General features: G+C 35.2%; 1 protein-coding gene across 10 annotated transcripts in view; it reads right to left on the bottom strand.

Annotated features, from left to right (window-relative positions):
* The window catches only part of NCOA1 (nuclear receptor coactivator 1), a 264,345-nt gene that overhangs the window by 49,907 nt on the left and 191,891 nt on the right, over positions 1 to 22,547 (bottom strand). For all 10 annotated transcript variants that reach the window (XM_068564107.1, XM_068564108.1, XM_068564105.1 and 7 more), the window contains 5 exons: positions 16,778 to 16,925; positions 14,150 to 15,470; positions 11,124 to 11,304; positions 2,414 to 2,531; positions 979 to 1,147 (listed from right to left, as the gene is read on the bottom strand). In XM_068564107.1, coding sequence (XP_068420208.1) covers positions 979 to 1,147; positions 2,414 to 2,531; positions 11,124 to 11,304; positions 14,150 to 15,470; positions 16,778 to 16,925 — 1,937 coding nt within the window. The remainder of the gene's footprint in view (positions 1 to 978; positions 1,148 to 2,413; positions 2,532 to 11,123; positions 11,305 to 14,149; positions 15,471 to 16,777; positions 16,926 to 22,547) is intronic.

Genomic DNA, 22,547 nt, shown 5'->3' with positions numbered 1-22,547 from the left:
AATGGATAAAGAAGATGTGGCACATATATACAATGGAATATTACTCAGCCATAAAAAGGAACGAAACTGAGTTATTTGTAGTGAGGTGGTTGGACCTAGAGACTGTCATACAGAGTGAAGTAAGTCAGAAAGAGAAAAACAAATACCGTATGCTAACATGTACATATGGAATCTAAAAAAAAAAAAGAAAATGGTCAGAAGAACCTAGGGGCAAGATGGGAATAAAGATGCAGACCTACTAGAGAATGGACTTGAGGATACGGGGAGGGGGAAGGGTAACCTGGGACAAAGTGAGAGAGTGGCATGGACATATATACACTACCAAACGTAAAACAGATAGCTAGTGGGAAGCAGCCGCATAGCACAGGGAGATCAGCTCGGTGCTTTGTGACCACCTAGACGGGTGGGATAGGGAGGGTGGGAGGGAGGGAGATGCAAGAGGGAAGAGATATGGGAACATATGTATATGTATAACTGATTCACTTTGTTATAAAGCAGAAACTGACACACCACTGTAAAGCAATTATACTCTAATAAAGATGTTAAAAAAAAAAAAAATACTGGTCATGATACACTAAAGTGATCGTTTAACTACAAAGTCTGAAAAACGCTAACCCGGAAGTTGGAATGTCATGGAACATATAGGTTGAAGTCTAGCATGAATGAAGGACAAATTAAGTCCTAAAATAAGAAGTGATGATATAAAATATGGATTCTATTCTAGGGGGAGCTTCTAAGATTATGTTCCATAGTAAAAGCCTAAAACTCTCTAATTCTAATTATTTCTAATTCCAATTATTACGATATTTTTGTTTAAAAAGCCCATTATTTAACTATTATATATTTTGATAACTTTCACAAGGGTAAATTATAAAACAGCTAAAACACAGTGAGAGTAATACGGAAAAGTCTTGCTTAAAAATAATTTTCTAGCTTTCAGGGCTCCATCATTTAAATAATGCCAACTTTAGTAAATACCTGAACAAGTTTGTCAATTCCCAGAGCTCTGTCTAGTTCAGCTAGCTCAGTTTCATCTTTGCCACTGAGGAAGGATACCAGCTGTTCAAGAAGAGCCTTCTCATCATTTCTTCCTTCGACTGTTGTTGGTGGACAGAGAAGCTCATCTAACTGTGAACTAATGCACTGGCTGCAGAATCAAAAGATAAGAAAGTTTAAGACTGATATAGCAAATAAGTACTCAACCTTAAGAATGCAAATACACACACACAAACACATATATATGCAAATATAGTTCTAGGAGATTCTCTGTTGAGATGCTTTTTTAACCAATTCTTATGCAATGAAATTTTCTATACTTAATGGGCAGAAATTTATGAATGTTTGGTATGTAGCTTGAATATATTTTTCATTATTTTGTCAATCACTGAATTTTGTTTCCATATTCTTCATGTTAGCTTACAGAAATAGCCTGAAAAATTAACCATAGTTAAGAGAAAATAATTCTTAACAGAAGTAAAAAATAAAAATCAACCAAAAACTCAGAAAAAAATCATTTAGTCTATATCAAGATTTATACTATTTATTCTATGGGTGCCATTAATTATTGATAATTGAACCATAATCAAAACAGTACACATTATATTACTTAATTTTCAAAGATGATCAAATTATATTGATAACATGACATGATTACCATTTACAAAAGAAATCAAACTAGAAAAATGAAACATGCTCAGTGTTAAGCAATAAATTGTTGATTACACGTAGGAAATACGTAGTCTAATCCAAACTGATACCAACTGATGCATAAAACTTGGAAATACATAGAAGATAATACTAGTACTAATACTACTTGTATAATAATGTAATTATAAGGATTCTTCTTTTGGGAAGGTGAATGGGACTACAGTTCACAGTTAAGGCTCCACACTCAATATTACCTACTCATCCTTTGGTTGCTATATATGAGATATAGTCTATGTGTTGGAATGGAGCTACCCGTGTGGATTAAGAAATTAAATTCTAATTAAGATGGGACACTGAGTAGATGTGGAAAGTACCTTCCCTTCTTATCCACTCTTGCTCCAAACAAAGAGAAAAGCTGGACAAAATAAAGAGCAACACAGTTGTTGTGCTGAGGCCAATTCATCCACAGGTCCCAGGAATTTTATGGTAATCAATCAAAGAAAAGTAAGAGATGAAAAATAAAACAACAGCTGCATACTATTATCAGCCTCCTGATAATTACAATGTACACTAGCCTTGCAGTCATGCAGTAAATAAATCTGTTTGATTCAGTGTCCTCCTCCATCCTTTTCTTTTCATTAAACTTTCACTTCTATTAATATCTCACAAAATACCAATACAGGCTGGAATCTAGTTTGGGAAAAGTAGTTCTTTGCTGTAGAAGTTGGTATCTGATACTTCATAATATACAAAATGTATTACTCACTCCTCTGGCTTATTCTGATTTACAGCTGTCACTGTATTATTTGTCCATGAAACCTGATCACCACTTCCTGGTTGTCCAAACTGGTTATCAATTGCTTCCAATTCCAGCTCAGGTAATCCTGGTTAAAGAAGAAAAGGTAAGAAGTCAGGACATATTACAATGGAAGATAAGATGATAATACTTTTAAGAAGTAATATATTGTACAGTAGAGTGAGATTTCCCCTATAAAATACTACCTCAGTGATACAAAAGTCACTTATTCAGAAACTTAAATTATCTAGAATGTGACCACATAATAAGTAAATGAGAAAGTGAGAAAAGTTCTCTGAATCAAAGGCAGTCCGATGTTAAAAGTTTTTATATATTACCGTAAGAGAATCACTTAGGACTTTGTCTGAAATTATTTATTTTAAAGACAATCATAACAATTTGGTTAACTGCTTATTCAGTCTACATCATATTAGAATATGCTATAAGTAGGGACAGTGTTACTGTCATAAAATGAGAGCTGCAAGTAAAAGATAAAATATGTTCTATAAAAGGCAGGAACAGAAACTAAAGGGCACTGCAGTCTGGGGACAAAACTCTACAGTTGTTAACGGAGAATATAGCTGTACAATAACAGTATAATTAATTGATGTCTATAATGATGAATGAAAAAAGGGGTTGAATTATGTCTTGTAATAGAAGAAAATAATTTGTGCACTTTAGAACATTTCTGTGTGGGCAATTTTTTTGAAAGGTTTATTTCTGTACTATTTATAGTAGGAAAGAACTGTAAATAAAATACCAGAAATTTGCTGATTGATTAATGAATTATGGTATAGATATTTACAACATGCTGATAAATGAAAAAGAAAAAAAGTATAATCCAAGACATTATGTTCAGGATGATTCTGTTTTTATAAGCTATTTCATATATATTAATAGAAAAAATGCTGGTAGGCTATATATCCTTGGTAGATTTTAGGTTGTGAGATTAAGGATTACTTTATTTTCTTTTAGTATTTCTCATGGTTATTTGTAATCTCTAAAGAGAACAAAATTCATAGGTTGAAGCCTTAACCTCTAGTACTTCAGAATATGACTGTATTTGGGGACAGGGCTTTGCGTGAAGTGACTAAGTTAAAATAGAGTCGTTAGGGTGGGCTCTAATTTAATATGACTGGTGTTCTTAAAAGAAGAGGTGATTAGGACACAGACAACACAGACAGAGGGACGGCCATGAGGACATAGTAAGAAGGAAGCCATCCGCAAGCTAGTGAGAGAGGCCTCAGAAGACACCAAACCTGCTAACCCCCTAACCTTGGACTTCGAGCCTTCAGATTGTGAGAAAATAAATTTCTGACAATAAAATACCACTGGTCTGTGGTATTTTATTATTATGGCAGCCCTAGCAAACTAAAAACAAAAACAAAAACTAAGAAAGCATTGGTGGCTTAAGAAAAAACATAATTAGGTAGAATTCCTCATTCTAATGAATGGAGAATAAGTAGATTTAAGGATGCTCCCCAAATTTATTTAATGCTGGATACTGATCATTATTAACTACACAAAACATGTTAGGCTCACTTTTATGTGAAATATACTCAATATTTAGTATGAATGAAATATAGGAGTCCATATAAAAGCACATTCACTTCTACATGCAAAGAATTATAGCCTGCAATTAAACTTGTCTTCTTTATCATGACAAATGATAGAGAAATCAAATTCTAAAGGAGTCTGGAAAAAAAAAAAAAAAAGCAAAAAACAAAGCAAACAAAAAACACCAAACAACAACAATAAACGGTGATAGGAAAGTAATCACTTAATTCCTCTCATTACTTCAATCAGGAAGTTGGTCAAAGATTATCTAAAGCTGTCTCATTGCTCTGTTCCACACATTAATTTTTCAATCTTATTCCATTTTAGAAATCTAACCTAAACAAAATAATTATATTTAAGAGTCAAAGAAAATTTATATGGCTGTCTACCATCAATACTTAGTATTACAGGATAGTTTATTTGACTCAGTAATAGGACACAGTATCTCATTTTAGTAGTCTTGATGGGAAAAAACGTTAAGAAAACAAGTTGGATAAAATATTTTCAAAATAAAGTAAGATTCACATGCTAAATCTGGTGAAAAGGGGAGGAAAATCCAAAGAAATCAATCACTGATTCAATTAAAAGCTTTGTTTGCATAGGCTGTATGCTTAAAAGAAGTTGGTTTTTATTCTAAAAGTCACTTCAACATTTAGGACTTCCTTTAGAAACGCACTTACATAAAAAAATTCGAGGATTTGCTGGAATGTTTTACGAAATACACACTTTATCTCTCTTTGTCCAGGGAATAAACCTACTATTTTTGGTCATGTTTGTGTCTCTATTGCAAACATGAGTAAGTATGTATATATGTTACACAAGACAGGCATAGTAATTTTTAAAGGGACGCATTACTGCATTTACTAGTCTCTGTTGGAGAGAGGCAGCTGAAGCAGGGGTAGAAAACAAGCTCTTAGCGATTCTTGATCAAGCTATTAATGGTTTTGTTTTTTTTTTAATCATCTGAGCAAAGGGCTCAACATCATATTTTCTCCATTTTAAACATGGTTAAAAGAAAACTTTATATCCCCATGAGCCACAGTGATTCCAGCTTAAAAAACTTATATTATTAAAAAATTTAAAAACTTCTGCAAAGTAGAAAGCATTGTCTAATCAAGAGAGTGGCTTTTGCACACTTTACTCCACTAAGAGTTGATTCAGCATCTAGTGATTGTGATGTTCACAGTTAATTTTCTTCAGCTGTTGGTAAAGAGACTTCTGGTTCAGTTTTGTGTTACATTTGGCTGTTAACTATGCACAGCAGTTACAATGTTTTATTTGACTAATTTCTCTACTATACAAAAAGAACTATAAATCAATAAGATAAAAACTGAATAACCCAATAGATATATGGTCAGAGAATATAAACAGGTCACATGAAATCATTGAAAAATGATCAACCTAATTCACAACAAAAGAAATACAGATTAAAACTACATTGAGATACTTAAAAAAAAACACATCAAATTGGCAAAGATGAGACAGTGCATAATTCAACTTATTAGAAAGGATGTGTAGAAAGAGGAACATTATCAGTTAGAGTGTAAACTGGCATAAGAAAGGCCATTTGGCAAAATCTGTCTACCCTTTGACCCAGCAATTCTGTTCAGAATTTATATTTCAGATATACTCTCAAATGTGGTCAACTATCTCTACATAAGATTATTCATTATAGTTTTGTACTAGCAAAATGCCTACCGATAGCCACAACACACTAAACACAACCTCAGAAACAGGGAACTAAAAATGGAGTTTTTAAGTACTGAAAATATTTTATGTGAAACATTTATTTTTAGAGTTATGAACACTATTAATGTACTACAGATTAATAATATTTTAAAAATAATCATCTCAGAATCTGTATGTTCATAGAACATAAAAACAAGCACCTCAGTAGGTCATTCCTTACTTCAGTGATGTTGCCAATGTTCAAATATTTTTGGAATTCTTCTAGAACTGTCTTAACCAGTATACAAGTCCTTCAAGAAAATACGACTCCTTATAACTACATCTAATTTTGGTTCTGATGTTTTAAAAAGTATTATTCTTTTCAGATCAACAAATTTGGCTCCAAATAACTTCACAAAACTTCAAAAGTCAAATCCACCCTCAAGGGATAGAAATTTAAAGATGGTCAAAAGGACATAGTAGAGGTTCTGAAGGTACTGCCAAGAAAGCACATTATGTATATTTTGATCAACATCCTCCTAAGTTGTCTCTTGATGTGCTCTTGTAGTACATTTCTAACAAAATTATTTAAATCACTTGGTCACACTGCATGGGTGTGTGTGTGCATATAAACAATGTGTTTTGAAACCAGGCAGACTGAAATTTAAATCCTGGTTCTGCATATACTAACTGGATAACTTTGGGCAAGTTTTTGTTTGTGTGTGTTTTCTTTTCTTTCTCTGGAACTTATGACCTTAGTTTCCTCATATGTAAATAGACCTAAGGAAAATTTCTGGTTCAATGTGAAATATATCATCTATATTTTATTTGATGTGTAAAATTATCACTGAAACAGAAGAAATTAAAAGGGGAAAACAAATCTACAGCTGAAGGAGAGGCAAAAGAAGCAGCATGGCAGCTGACTAGAACAATGAAGAATTTCTGAAAGATAAAACAGATGGAAAGATAAAACTGATGGTGAAATTGACCTAAACTAAAAACCTTACATCAGGACAAAGAGGAGATTTTCCAAAAAGGGGGTTTTTCTCAGAAGAACACTAGAACAACTCCAGGTTCAGTGGTCATTCGAGCGGGTAAAGGAACAGGCCATGGGTGATTGCTGGGATAATTAAAGGACAACTGAACAGCTGTCACCAGGCCCTGCTCTGAGTGCAGCTGACTCTGGCGTCTGCCCATGGGATTAAAGTGGTGAGTACATGACTCAGTGTGGGAGTTCTGCCCAGGGAATCTCCCAAAGTGTGTGTGAGGGCTGCCACAAGGGATTTCCCCATCACCAACCCCCACTCCTTCACAACGACAACTAAGAATCAGGGCCTCTATAATCAGAACCTACATTCACTGCCAGAGCAAAAGGCCTCTCACTTTAGCTAAAGAAACACTCTAGCTACCAAGATGTTTCATTCTAGGTCTTTTTCAGTATATATGGACAGACAGCCCTGATTTACCAAACATTCAAGAAAAGTCAACAGCAGAAAAGAAAGATAGCAAATTTGACAAAGAAAGAAAGAAACTTTGAAGGAAAAAGGGTTGTTACAGAAAATAGATGAGCCCTAAAGTAATATGCTAAATTTATCATCACACAGATTTAAAAGTCTATCATATACATAAATGGTAATAGACTTCTATGAAAAAAAATTTCTAAAAACGTGATCGCCACAAATAAAAGAACTCAATAGATTGACTGAAGAGCAGAATGGATATGGTTGAAGATTCAGTTTTGATCCAGAAAATCTGGCCCAGAGACTCTCTCAGAATACAGTGCAAAGTATGACAGAAAAGATAAGTGACATGGCAGATAGATCCAGAAGTTCTAATAGGTATATCTCAGGTGGTGAAATACTATGATAATTAAACTGTCCTATGTGAGACCTTTGGACACAAGGTTAAGACATGGAATCAGCTACTGGATAATGGACTCTGGCTCTAGTGAAAGGTAGTGGTGGGCAGTGTAGAGGCTAGAGGGGGCAGAGAATCAGAGGCTGTTCTCTTCCCTTTATAAGCTATCGTATTTTTGTCCTCATCTTTTTTTCTTTCTTTTTCCTTCTCCAGTCTTTTGTTATCTTTTCCTTTCTCCTGTCCAACTTGTCTCCTTAGCCTTATGCCTCTTGAAACCTTTTTTCTTGTCGGTATGGAAACTTTGTAAACACTGTCTGCAGCTATCACCCTCCCCTCATTTACCTCAATTTCTTCCCCTCTATGCTTCTGGCCTTCAGCAATACTACAGCACAGGGTTTAACAGATTCTGGCCTATTTACAAACTTTTATACATGGAGCTGTATTCAGGGAAGGAAATCTCAAGAAAGAAAAAAGAGCTATTTGCCTCAAGACAGATTATGAATGAAAAACACTCTACTTTCACAGACTTGTAGAGCTAGAAGACACCTTCTATTTTTTTTTAATTAATTAATTAATTTATTTATTTTTGGCTGCGTTGGGTCTTGCTGCACGTGGCCTTCTCTAGTTGCAGCGAGCAGGGGCTACCCTTCCTAGAGGTGCGTGGGCTTCTCACTGTGGTGGCTTCTCATGTTGCGGAGCATAGGTTCTAGATGCACAGGCTTCAGTAGTTGTGGCACACAGGCTCAGTAGTTGTGGCTCGCGGGCTCTAGAGTGCAGGCTCAGTAGTTGTGGCGCACGGGCTTAGTAGCTCCGCGGCATGTGGGATCTTCCCAGACCAGGGCTTGAACCCATGTCCCCTGCGTTGGCAGGCAGATTCTTAACCACTGCACCACCAGGGAAGTCCCCCTTCTATTTTTATTAACTTTAATTTTCATCAAATTAACACATATACATAAATTTAAAAATCAGGACCAAAAGGCCTATTATGAATAAAAGCAGTTTTCTGTCTTGCCCCTTCCAATCCTTTAATTATTTCCCTTTCAACAGAGGCAACCATTCACAACTTGTGTAGCTGTTTTCTTTAGCATTTGCCTAATTATTTCTAAAATACCTCCATTTTAGATTTCTGACTCCCCATCATGATAGATGGGGTTTTAGTTCTCTCACATCACCTCTCTTATTACCTCCTGTGCCCTCAATTCCCTAACAGAGATCACAGTTCTTTATAAAATAAAAAGTTAATATTTAGATTCTTACGACTACACAAATATTACTCACTGCTAAGGCATGTCGTGTACTATGTTCAAACATCCTTTCTTATATCATGATTTCTTTTTTCTGGAGTTAACAATTATCTTATTTTTTTTCATTTTCCTGCTTTTCTAGGAGAAATTTTTGGATGCTTCAACATTATTGACATAAATCTATCATTAATATTTCCTATAAACTCAAAGAGATAAATGTAATTTCTCCCTTGGAGGCTGCCTTTCCAGAGGACTCAGGCCCCCTGCTCCAATCAACACTGGTTGTTCTCTAATCTTGCTCATCATTCCTGGACTTCCCTTCAGATCCTGTTTCCCCTGGACCCTGTACGTTTTTCTTTTTTGGTTTTCTCCCTGTTCGCTGAAGTATATCTTCTAGGACCTGTCAAACAAACAAAAAAAGAGTATGCAAAGGAAGTATACAATGAGTGTATGGACTAAAAAATTTTTGAAAAGATATTTCATCCATGAATAACATGGGAAGAAAAAAAGGGACAAAAAGCAAGAATTTTTGGAAATTAGATATCCAAAATTTTTTAAATGCAAGAGAAATATTAGAAAATAAAGCTGAGAAAAGCTGTCAGAAAGAACAAAAAGACCAAAAGACATATAGAAAGCAGGGAAGAAAAAGTGAAGCTCGACCTTGTTTTGTTTGCTCTCTTTCAAGTTACAGACTTCCCTCAACGTCCTGATTATCTTTGGCTGTGTCTATTCTAAACAGATACAGTGTTCTAAAACACTGAATGGTTGGGCTCAGTGTGAGGCTTGTGTCTGCTGGTAGCCTTCACTGTTGGATGCTTAGATGGTAGCATGACCTTTGCACTTTAGGGATTTCCCCATACATACCAATATCCGGACATCTTCTTTCTGGCCATTTGGTATCTCCTGAGATAACCCCTCCAGTCTCCCACATTGGAAGGGGAAGGACGAGGATGAAACCAATCAATATGCAGACTTTCATTTTATCTCCTCTTAGACTTACACCTCATTGTTTCCCCAACTGTGCCGGATATCCCAGAGTCTGGAATCTCTATTTCAATTAGAAGACTTCTGAAGTTGTTTCATCTAATTCTTATTTTGCAGATAAAGAGAATGAGACTCAGAAAATTCATGTGCTTAAGGTATTACCGTTAATAAACGGGAAATATGAGACTTGAACCTAGGCTCCTGCTCTCATCTAGTGTTCTGGTCAGCTGAAAAACTGCTTCCAAAAATGTCAGAGATGACTTGAGATTTTTCTTTCCAGATGTCTGGAAATCTTGGTAAGCTTTTGGGAATTGTGTCATGCCAGCTAAAAGCTGTAGTCAGACTGAAATAAACAAGGCCCACATCTGGTCCCATTAGAAGAGGGACAGGCAAATTTTGAAAGTGAGCTGGTTAGTTTCCTTTACTTTCAAGGTCACACAATGGAATTATCACCACTATTTTTTTCAACTTCAAAATTTGATGGGTGAAAACTATCTTCATGAATTGTAAGTATACTATTCAAAGTGTCTCTTAAGTAGGAGAATGCTAACATGCGCTAGAGGAGTCATGACCTATTTCAACATAGATGTCTCCTAAACAGTGCCCCATGAAAAACTCATTCTGTGGGGTAATATGTATTACTTGAGAAAAGGAATTCCATAATCAAGAAAAGTTTGGCAAATGCTGGGTTAAAGAAATCTTTAAATTAAATTTAAATTTAACTTGTAAGACAGGCTACAAGGATGTATTGTACAACATGGGGAATATAGTCAATATTCTGTAATAACTGTAAATGGAGTGTAAACTTTAAAAATTGTATAAAATTTTGTTTTAAATTAAAAAACAATAAACTGGCACAAAGATAAAGCAAAACAATTTTTAAAATATATAAACTAGTTCATCTAACACAGGACTTCCTAAAACCTTTAATATGCACTGTGGAATTTTAACAGAGGAATGGTGTATATGTCACGTAGCATTTGCCCAGTGTATGTTAGCACAAAATCCTTTTTTTCATAGGACTAGTGTTCAAGGAAGACCCTTTGGGAAACATAATCTGATCCAGTATTATATTTCTGAAAGTCCTACTATGGAATGTTTTGGGTAAGAACACAAAATTGCTCTCCTTAACATCAACTACTCACCTTAACATCAATTACAAAAAAGTAGAGGTTATACTATAACTTAAAATAGACAGGATGAGTGAAGTTCATATGTCTGAAAGTAACTGTGTATTACTAAGAGTGGCATTAATGAAAAGATATTTCACTCTCAACAAACAAAAGGTCTGTGCAATAATGATGAGAGACAAAGCACTAATCCATATTATCATTAAACATTTAAAATGAAGTTCTGTCCCCAACACATACTATTCAGCCTGGAAGTGGGTCTGGCAGTGGTGGTCTGAAGTGCAGGTGGCAGGATCTCCGATTTGATGGCTACACTGGTGACCGCACCATCCATCCTCTCTGTCTCACATAAGCCTGGCAACTGTGCTGCCTTCTCCAGCGTGGGTAGTAACTGATCAAACTGGTCAAGGTCAGCTGTAAACTAAGAACGGAAACCAAAGTTAGAGGAAATATATTCTACACTTTCACCTGAAACAATGTAGAAAACAAGTTGTTCCTTTAAACTATATGAATTGAGTGTAACTATGAGAGAATGAAGAAAGAAGAAAGAAAGATTGGGGTCTCAATGAAATAACAGGACCTAACACTGGAACAAAATGTGGACGCTTATGATATTAATATACTACAGGATATAAGATAACATACACATAGTGTTTATCTACTATATCTTGGTATAAAATGTATGCACTGGAAAAAGACTGAACTGGAAAGAAATATCAAGAGTACTGTGTTACAACGATAGCATCATGGGTGATTATCTTCTGTCATATTTTTCAAAATTTTATAAAATGGCTTACTTTATGATGGTGCAAAACATACACTGTTTTTAAAAATAATTTTTAAAAGTTTGGGAAAGTTTTTAATAAATATTAGCTTGAAAGATCCCAGAAAGGTCACTTACCACTTAAGGACTTACTAGAATAAGAAACATATCTTCTAGCATAGGTAGGGAATTCCTACATCTGTCTGTGGCTATGCACAGGAGAAAACTGACCTTTATTTCACAGTATTATTCCACTATGGTTACCTTAAGATAATTCATCAACATAAAATGTCTACCTGTTTGGGTTTCATTATTTACTTCAACAAAAATTTCCTTCTAGATTGTGTAACAGAATTACACGTATGTATTTTTTAGAAGTCTGGCTTCTTTCACTTAACATTACATTTCTGAAGTTTAGACACCTTGTCGCAAGTAGCAGTAGATCACTTTGTTTTTGTTGCTGAATAGTATCTCACTGTATGAATATGCTACAATATATTTATAAATTCTACTGTAATGGATTTGGGAGTTTTTCTGGGTTTTGGCTAATACAAGTTAAACTACTATGACTATTTTTGAACATTTCTTTTGTGGCATGTGCAAAAAGTACTAACAATAAAGGAAAAAACTGACAAATTGGACTACGTTAAAATGAAGAACTTCACTCCAACAAAAAGCACCATTAAGAGAAAGAAAAGGCAAGGCACAGCATAGAGAAGATATCTGCAAATATATAAACAATAAAGGACTCACTCAAAATGCATAAAGAACTCTTACAGGTCAATAGGAAAAATATAACATTGGGAAAATGGGCAAAACACTTGAACAGGCTATTTACAAAAGAAGATATCCAAATGACCAATAAATGTTTACCAGGGAAAGGCAAATTAAAACTACGAAATATCACTACACAGACCCCAGAACAGCTAAAATTTAAAAGATTGACAACAGCAAGTATTAACAAGGACATGGAACAACTAGAAGGAATTCTCACACACTAGGAAAACTGGCATTATCTACTAAAGATGAACACATACATATTTTACGATCTTGCAATTCCACTCCCAGGTATAAACTCAGCAGAAATGCATGTACATGTGCACTAAAACAGATGTGCCAAGATTGTACACAATGGTATTTTCTTATAAAGCTGTTACTTTTAAAGTTAATTTTAAAGCATGAGAGTTTTAACATAGTTATTATTTAAAGCTGTTTTTCAGCTTAGAAACACAGCACTAGTTTAGTTGTACCAAGAGACAGCCTTCTCAAAGACCACACAGGTAAAGAAATAACCCAAATAGTGTTATAGTCAATAGAGACAATACAGAGAACTATGAGAGTGGAGAGGAAGGGAATGTTTAACTAAGGCTACTGGGGAAGGCTTTACAGAAATGATGTCTGAATTGTTTGTGAAGGATGAGTAGAAGTTCAGCAGACATAGAAAGGAGAGCAAGGCAGAAGATGCTTAGAAGAGACATGGCTTATCCCAGGAGTGGCAAGGGCTTCCATGTGCCTAGAATGCAGTATGCCTGAGGGAAGAGAGAGACTTCTGTGAGATGAGGGCAGAAAATAAAGCTGACTCAAGAAACTGTAGGACCTATACGTACTAAGTGTGAATCTTGTTTCACAATGAAGAGTCTTATTAATAAACTGTTATGTGAATACATTTTCAGCTATTTCACGTATGTCTGTATTCTATCTAAATAATGTGCAAGCTCCTAGCAGGGAGGAATCACATTTTCTTTTTTTCTTAAATTCCTTCAGAGTCCACAGCAATTATTCAATAAATGAAGCTGCCTATTACTTTTCACTCCACCCCTACCCCAGCCTCAACACAGAGGTTCCTGATCCATAACAATTTATGCAAAGGTTTATTTTTATTTACTTTTGTTTCAGGGCATGTTATATACCCTGCTATCCGGAATACTCAAAGTCCCTATTCTGATGGGGGTTGTGGATTGAGGGCAGTTAGAATCAGATGAGAAGGAAAAAGACTTTTAAAAATGCTTCAAAGGAAATTAAATAGCAAAGCAAGCCAGACTAGGCAGCTTTGTCCACCTCCTCACATTTCTCTCTCATTTCATTTACATCAGAGGTTCCCAAACGTAGTTACATATCAGAGTTCTCTGGGGAGTGTCTTTAAAATACAGGTTTCTAGGTTCTATTCTGAAAGAGTTGGATTTAATAGGTGGGAAGATGGGAGGAGGGGGCAGGGAAGGTATTTTTTTAAACCTCCAAAGATGTGAACTCTGATTTTATAGAAAGAAAGAAACAACTACTTTCTTAGAATGCCACATTAATATTGTTGCCCTCCAAGGTTCCAAAGAGAACTTTTCAGGGCATCCTGTAATTTTTCAACCGTCAAAACTAACCTTTTAATATATGCCCAAGGGATAGGGCAAAACATAGCCTGAATCCAAATACGGTCTATGGATGGAATAAAATAAATGAAAATAAAAAAATAACTAGGAATGTTCATTCTGTGAAGCAAGGAATTACCTACCTGGCTCTGTGACTCCAGTTTAATTTCCTCAGGAGCAGGTTTGGTCATTGGGGCTGGATTTGTGTTACAAGGATCCATCTGTTCTTTCTTTTCCACCTTCACCTTTACATCATCCAGGCTCAGGTTTGGAGTGGATCTTAAATCTTTCTCATCTTTATCTAAAAGGTAGCGTAGGAGCTGATGGTCTTTTGATTCTTTTTTCTTTGAAGCATCCAGTTCCAGCTTTATACTGGAGTTCCCTTGTACCTGTCCAGTCACTGCCACAGAAGTAGATGCACTGTCCTTTTTATCAGGCTCCACAGACAAAGTTGTGATATCCGAGGGGCTACCCTCCTGTAAGAGCCGGTGTAGGATTTTGTGCCGCTCTGTCAGTGAGCTATGAGAGGAAGGGCAAGAACCACTTGAGGAGCTAGCAGAGGCAGAGCTGGGAGTGCCTGTGCAGGACAGTACCTCTTTGCAACTTGTGTCTATATCAGCATGCCGTAACTGCTGCTCTGCAGTTGTTGTCAAAAGCTGCACTAGTTTGTGACTGGTTTGAGAGTATTTATTGTCTCCATCTGAGAGTCTGTCACTGTTATGCAGAAGCCCAGAATCCAGAGGTTTGCCATCATTAGAGCTGTTGTCAGACTGAATCATTTCATTTAAAATGGACGCGATCTCTTTATTATCTTTGGATTCAGCTTTTGCTGGCTGTATATTTAATCTGTTAGGTGAATTCTGTGAGCTCATCTGCCTGAGGACTGGAGAACTGGCAGAGAAGCCAACAGAGTTATTGGGTCCTTCATTCATACTCTGTAAAGGTGTTACTGGGATGTTTGAATAAGATCGGTTACTATTATTACAGGCAGTACTTGTCATGCTAACAGGGGAGCTTAATGTCGGAATATTAGGAGGAAATGAATTGTTTGGCATCCTGGGCCTTGTTGCCAATCCAGAACTAACTTGTCTCCTTGGAGACATGAACTGTGCAAGGGATATTCCTGTACCTTCCATAGGAGAATTATTGAGGTTTAAAGAGGGATTAGTGCTCTGGGAACTGGCCTGTCCCTGGTTTAAGGCAACACTGGCTACAATCTGATTTCCAGGTGAGCATCCAAAACTCCCTTGGCTGTTGCTAGAATTACTGTGACTGCTGCTATGAAGGTCTGAGCTCTGTTGGCGGTTTACTCTGGTGGATACCACGTTGTTGTTGGATGGTGGCAATGTAGCTGAACGGGCCGCGCCGTGAGCTGGAGAGATACTAGGATTGACGGAAGGGTTTACCCGGGGAATTGACATTCCAGGATTAGTGTCATCTTGAGGAGAAAGACCACTGTGTTCCCTAGAGGAGGAAAAGACATTCAAAGATCTTCACTGTTTTCCATTATAATATTTTTATGATGAATATTATAAAACAAGACCATTAATCTCACTAATGTAGCAAACTATCAAGTAAAAAGCTTCTGTATCACTTTAAGAAAAGCAGTGGACTGTTAGTACTACTGTGAAATATTAGCATCACTTAATAGGCAATAGTGCTTAAGACCCTGTAAATATGATAATGGTTTCAGTTAAATGGGAGAGAAAACATTCTTGGCCTTGGAAAAAAATCCAATATATGTACTTCTAAACTTTTCAAAATTTCATATAAATAATTAACACTACATAAGACTTTTAGTTAAAAGAGAAACTTTCCACACCTCTCTGGTTACAAAGTATTTATTTATGACTCCCTTGTTACAGCTTTTAAGTATTTCAACTCCAAAGAGGAAGACTGGGTAAGGAAAATACTGTGTCACTGATGTAAAAATTAAAAAGGGTGACATGCAGACATAGCAGATGTTCTGAAAGAGAAATCACAATATGAAAAAAAGAACTGTGCTAATTCCACTCACAAGCATAAATTAAACTAAAATTAGAAAATGCAGAATACTGAATTCAGATTTTCATCAAGTTCTTTACTCAAATCCATAATTACGACAACAGATTTGTGACTGGTATTACCATGTTCCCATAAGCAAATATATCAGATGAGAGAAAGATGAAGTGAGGGAAAATGTCTTTGCTTTTGTTTAATGCTAAATTTTAAATAGTTGTAAATGTAGGATTTTGAATAATTCATAGGATAAAAGAATGGTTTCATGAATTTACCATATATAATAGTGCAAAACATATTTTGAGAGGAGAACAAATTAGAGGCAATGACATTCAAAAAATCTCAAGTGGATAGTTTAATAATTTGTAGTTTGATAAACTGTCAACTTGAACTCAGGAGCCACTGAGTTTTGCCCTAATGAAAATAAAGCACTTTTAAAATTAAAAAATAACAATACTAATAAACTCAAATCTTTTATAAGACCATAAGTTCACATACGGAAAGTTGGAAATTCTTAGCCACGTTTTTGGTTTTTATTCCTTAAGCATATATTCAGCCACACCTTTCCTGTCTCCCTTTTTAAGCAACAAAGCTATTGTTAGGCGACAGAACTATGAAACTCAGTATGGATATATTAACTATATACTCATCATGTTAGTTTAATGCCTAATTTAAAATTTGTTTTCTCGCCATCAAGAATATAAAACTTTTTTCTCTAAGAAGAGATATGTGAACTGACTTATTTCATATGAAGCTCTCCAAATAAGTAGTACCTGTCGATGATATGAATTCCCATGATGAAAGGCTGCATGTCTGGACTTTGAGGGTAGCAAAGTTTACACTTGGTGTGGGCGCTAAGCATTGTCCCATCATTCAATATGAATCTATAGGATGGGCTGGAGGCAGTGCCACGAGTCATCACTGTTTCAAACAAAAGAGAAACCTAGTTAAAATTCTGACACTTATACTTTGGGCAAAGGAGAGTTACCAAGCCTTATTTCTACCTAGAACTTCATTTAAATGCCCTTCCAACTGCTGTCTGCTCAGACTCAAAATACAGTCAGATAAAGCAGATGTCTGAGGGGGGAAAATGATTCTGGGTGAAATATACAATCTGATGACAAGTTTTAATTTAGTCCTACTTGAATGGGTGCCTCCTCACAGAAGTTATGATTATGAAGAAACCACAAACCACAAAAAAATCAACCTTAATCTTTCCCTATAATGGGGCAGCTCCTTAAATTTATTAAGGGTTCATTAAAAATACCAAGAAGTAATTTTCTCCCCTCTCATTCTCAGTATTATCTCTAACAAGCTCTCCCCCTACCTTTGGCTGGCTGATTTTTAAAAACAGCTTTATTGAGATGTCATTAATATACTATAAAATTCATCCTCTAAGTTTTGATTAGTTTGCAGAGCTCTTTAACTGATTTTTCACTCAGGAATGTGAATTGATAAGGTCCCCACTTGTCAAATTATTATAGTCATATATATTATTTTTGATGTTTGAATTAATTTAGTAAGCAAATTAAGGTAAAGCCACTGATTACTAATATAAAATAAAAACTAGGTTAAGGCAGTCAAATCACTGTATAAACAACACGATTTACTTTTGTCTTAAAGCTTTATTAACAGCAGATAAAATTCTAACTCTACTGGTAAATATTTATGAAATATGTAAAGGCTATACCAGACTACTAAGTAAGAAAATGTCATTGATGTTTCAGTAATACAATAGAATTCTTTTTTAAGAAAGATTTAATAGGTAGACTCAGCTATACCAAGGTTAAAAATCATATCTGCTGAAATACAAGGGTTACTACCACAAATGACTATTATAATTTAGCCTGTAATAAACGTTAGTCCTATTTTTCAAAGACATTTCAGAAAGGGCTTCAGTCACACTTTAAAGGCATATGAGAAAGACAAAATGACCAACTGATAAATAATTTTTGAAGCTACATATTACTTTAAGTAAAGAGAAGGCAGGCTCTACTTTATTGCCATGGGTATACCATATAAACTGAAGAGGGCATAATCTGCTGTAAATCTATGCCATACATAAATCTCCCAAAGTACCAAAACCAGGATATAAAGTTAATTTCAAGGATTCCTTACCCATCTGGCAATTTCAGCCAAATCACTGGCACATTTACCAAATATAACACATGGAGAAATTTAGTACCTAGTGAAATAATAAATGATGAAAACGTCTTTAATGAAAACCAATAATTTCTGTGTAAGGATATAAGTTAAATGTTTGCTCTGACAAAACCTTAAAAAAAATTAACAATTCCCAACTGTTAATATCTTCTGATAATATATTTTAGAAAACACAACTACAACAAAAAAGTGGCACTTTAAGATAAATTATTAACCTGGGATAATGAGAAAGCTACAGATACATAAATGGCCAGATAAGACACAGAATATATTTCACGTTATTTTGCTTATGCCATTTTGTCTATTTTTTCATCACACTTTATTGCGCTTTAGGATCATTCTGCTGGAAAACATTCTCTGGCTCTTCACCACTGAGCTGACTGTCCAATATGGTAGTCATCAGCCACTTTCATAATGTGGCAAATTAATGTGACAAATTAAATTTAAAATTAAAAGAAATTTAAAATTCAGTGCCTTAGTCTCACTAGCCACATTTCAAGTACTCAATAGCTGCATGTGGCTAGTGGCTACCATATTGGACAGTACAGCTCCATATAATCTGATTTCATTTTGCATTTCCAATCTTATTTTTCATTGTTTCATAAACATTTCTTCTATATCTCTTTGAATAGGAGGTAGAAAACCTTTTATACACTTATTTTTCTTCTTCAGGTAGAATAAACGTAAGGGCTAGTACTGTGTCCCGTTCTTATTTTCCACTCTCCATTGAAATTGTACGATGCTTTTAAAGTGAGAAAGAACTAGAAACTCAGGCTAACATGGGAATATTAAGATACTGTGGATTATAGAACCATCAATAGTCCTTTGGTAATTATGCTGCCTTAATTTGGAGGACTACATCTAAACTAGTGAAAATTCCAAAATTGGGGAATCTCTTCTAACTTAATACAGGAAATTATTACACTTTAAGTTCTGAAGTTAGATTATTTATTTTGGATAATAAGGTGTGGAATAAGACTCAGCACAAGGAAGGCAGCACAGGTCAATGAAAAGAATAAAAGCCTAGGAATCAGATTTAGGTTTGAACTCTGACTTCGTCATTTACAAGTTTAGGACTTAATAATGCAAATTAACCTTTGCCCATTGTCACTAAAATGGAGCCAGTTTATTGTGAGATAATATCTAGCATGGAACCTGGTACATAGCAGGTACTGAATGAATATTTCCTGAATAAATACCAAAGAAAAAACAAACTACAAATAAGCAGCTTCCAAAGTACCTATGTCCTGAGTCATACTCACTCACATTCAGCCAATCCCAAGATACCATTTATACTAATAGCTTCAACCCTATATAACAATCTAATATTCTGAATTAAGACATGAGTATGGGAGCCATAATTCTTTACAGAACTGGTTGGTTAAACGTCTGTTCTACACACCAAATTTTCCCCATAAGAAAGATCTGTGCCTGAACAAAACTATTTGGAATTTCATTTGATCACAGGTCCTGACCTTGTTTTCTGATTTAGTTTTACCAGGTTTTGTTTCCTGATTTAGTTTTGCCAGGTTTTGATCTCTGACTCCTGTGTCCATTTCTAAAAATTTTAGAACACTTAGTGAGGAGGGATGTTATTGATGTGGTATTATTGCCACCCCAGAAACTCTTCAAAGAACCTTTAAAATGGCAATCGTTTTTGCTTTTGTCCCCCCAGAGTAGGCCTCAACAGAGCCAGGAAACAGAGCAAAGGAAACCGTTTTCTCTGGTCATAGCAGCTATAGAAGTAGAGCTATTTGGGTTTTTGACTCCACCTAATTTGGTGCTGAGATAACCTCAACAAGCATGCCTTACTGATGTTAACCAACTGGGCAGGTTTAAAACGTATGGCAGGGTACTACAGATCAGTGCTGGCAGAGATTTCTCTTTCTTTTTGATATTTCCCTAGATATATGCAGAAAAAATGCAATTTAAAAATTGTTACTAAGATAAAGAAAAAAAAATTACCCCTAGATGCTCTAAGATTTTCAGTCACCAATGTGTAAACTCTACCCAGTATACCGAAATTTCTAAAAAAGGAAAATAAACTCATATTTTAAATATTTTTAATAAAGTTAGACAAAAAAAAAGATTTTCAGTTAACTCTGTTATACAGAACATGGACATTCTGGTTAATCATTCATATGGGAACTTACGTTTTATAGCAACATTTCCAAACTTATTGATACTACAAACTCCTTCCAACTGTCTCATGATTTTTTTAATGAAAATAACTTTATTTTGTGATTATAAAGTTACTAGAGAAATGAACGAAGAGTAAGTAAAGATAAACTTGTATAATCCCATCACTCAGAGATAACCACTGTTAACATTTTGTTAGCCTTCTATTATTGGATAAATAGATATACAAGAATGAGATCTTACTATATATGCCATGCTTTCTTAGCCTACTTTTTAATGTAACAATGTATCATGGATATCTTTCAAAGAGAAGAAACGATCCATTACGTTACATTACTGTTAATAGGTAAATAGAACTTTCATAAAACTTTTCTAGGCTATCTAGCCCACCATTTCCCATGACTACTACTCTCCTTAAGTGCTAATAGATGTGCTACAGGAAAAAGTATTCTGAGGAAAAATAAGTCTGGGTAACAAAGTCAAACATGAACCTTTATTGTAGAACTTCCCAGAAACTTAAATACCTTAAATATGTCTTATGAATCCCCAAAAGTCGGAGACTGAAGTATTTCCCATATTTAATTCAGCATGAAACATCATTTCCTAGTTATAGCTATTAATATCTTGTGGAACCTATGTTTATGTTTTCCAAACTTTTCTGTAATAAAACATCTTAGACTATAGACTCTGGTTCAGTAGTGTGGGTGGAGTCCAGAAATCTGGTTTAACAGCTGCCCCAAATGAATCTTATCAGGGACCTTAGGGAAGCATTTAACCTAGACTTTTCTCTAAAAGAATGATTCTGAAGTGAACAGAACTGAGGAAGCTTTTCTAAACTATGTACCTTCATGAACTTCCTCCCAGTTTAAAAAGTTCCTCAGGTGGTCCTGATACCCAGTTCCCCCCCAAGTCTCAATGGAGAACAACTGCTTTAATCTAGTTCATCCTGAATGCTCCCACAATATTCTTTGGCTGAAATGTGTTTTCAAATTTGATTCTGGAAAATAAAATGGTCAACACCCTTTAAAAGCAGGCCGTGAGCTGTCTGTCAAAAGCAGCTGAAAAACTAAGCTAAGAACTTAAATCTTTTTTTTTTCACACAAATACTAACGTTTAATCTCGTTTTCAAAGTCCGAGAATGAAAACTTGCAATTAAACACTGAGCAAGCCACATATTTAGGTAATATTTCTTAAAAAGTAAGAACTTAAATTTTTAATGCCTATGAGGATTTTATACCAGCTGCTGCCTTCAAAAGGTAAGTTAAAGGCAGGAAAAAAGACAGATGGAGGACACATTTTCTTGCCTAAATATCAATTACTGTAGAGGTTTTACTTTTTAAAAGTTTTACACAAAATCGAGGATATAGTGGCATAATTTGTTTCATTCTTTCACACTGTCCCTAAGTGCAGAGGCAGCAAGGAAACTGCAAATGCTATTTACATCTCTCTCCATTCTTGATAGACCAGTGGTTCTCAAACTTGATGTTGAATATAACTTGACTGCTGAATGTAACATATAAGAAAAAGATGTGCTCAATTCATGAACGCTGTTTGCCAAGTTGTCCAGAATCTCCAAAACACTAGAATCAGTCATGTGAATTCTGGGCAATTTAATTCTGAGAAAAAAGTTATTTCTATTGAGGAATTTTTTTTTTTTCTAAAAAAAAGTACAAGAAAAGGACACTGAGACATGAGTAATGGAGAAGAGGTGCTGAATTATATTTCTTTACATTTCTCTCTAAATTCTTTCACTTCATATGTTAATGATAGGTTAGTTACTCATTACACTTTAATCAATCTATTTTATAGAGAATTCCAATGGTTTAGAAACACATACTTTAAACCATGGCTCAATCACATCTATGGGCAGCCTAGGCATTTGGACAATGAGACAATAATCTAGACCGGCTTTGCCTTGGCCAAAATGTATATAAATTATAGGCAAATAAAATTGAAAGTCTTTTAAGGAAAGCCTTGGAAGGTTCAACTTATAAAGTTAAGGCAAAAATCAAAGAGAAGAGTATCATATACTGCAGCATTTTAGGCAATGAGTGAAGACAGTGCCCTGAGTCTCCCACTTACGCAAAAGTCAAGTGCTATTGCTGGTAGAGGGAGTCACAAAGTTTGCAACCAGCGGATGGCATTAACTGCTTTCTGTAATGGTTTCCAAACCTGACTGCACTTCAGGATTGCCTGGGGAACTTCTCGGTCATATCCACTGACATACCACCTTTGGGGATG

Source organism: Eschrichtius robustus, chromosome 15 (assembly GCF_028021215.1).
Source record: "Eschrichtius robustus isolate mEscRob2 chromosome 15, mEscRob2.pri, whole genome shotgun sequence".
NCBI lineage: Eukaryota > Metazoa > Chordata > Mammalia > Artiodactyla > Eschrichtiidae > Eschrichtius > Eschrichtius robustus.
The sequence above is the reverse complement of the archived record's forward strand: the minus strand, read 5'-3'. Positions and strand labels throughout refer to the sequence as shown.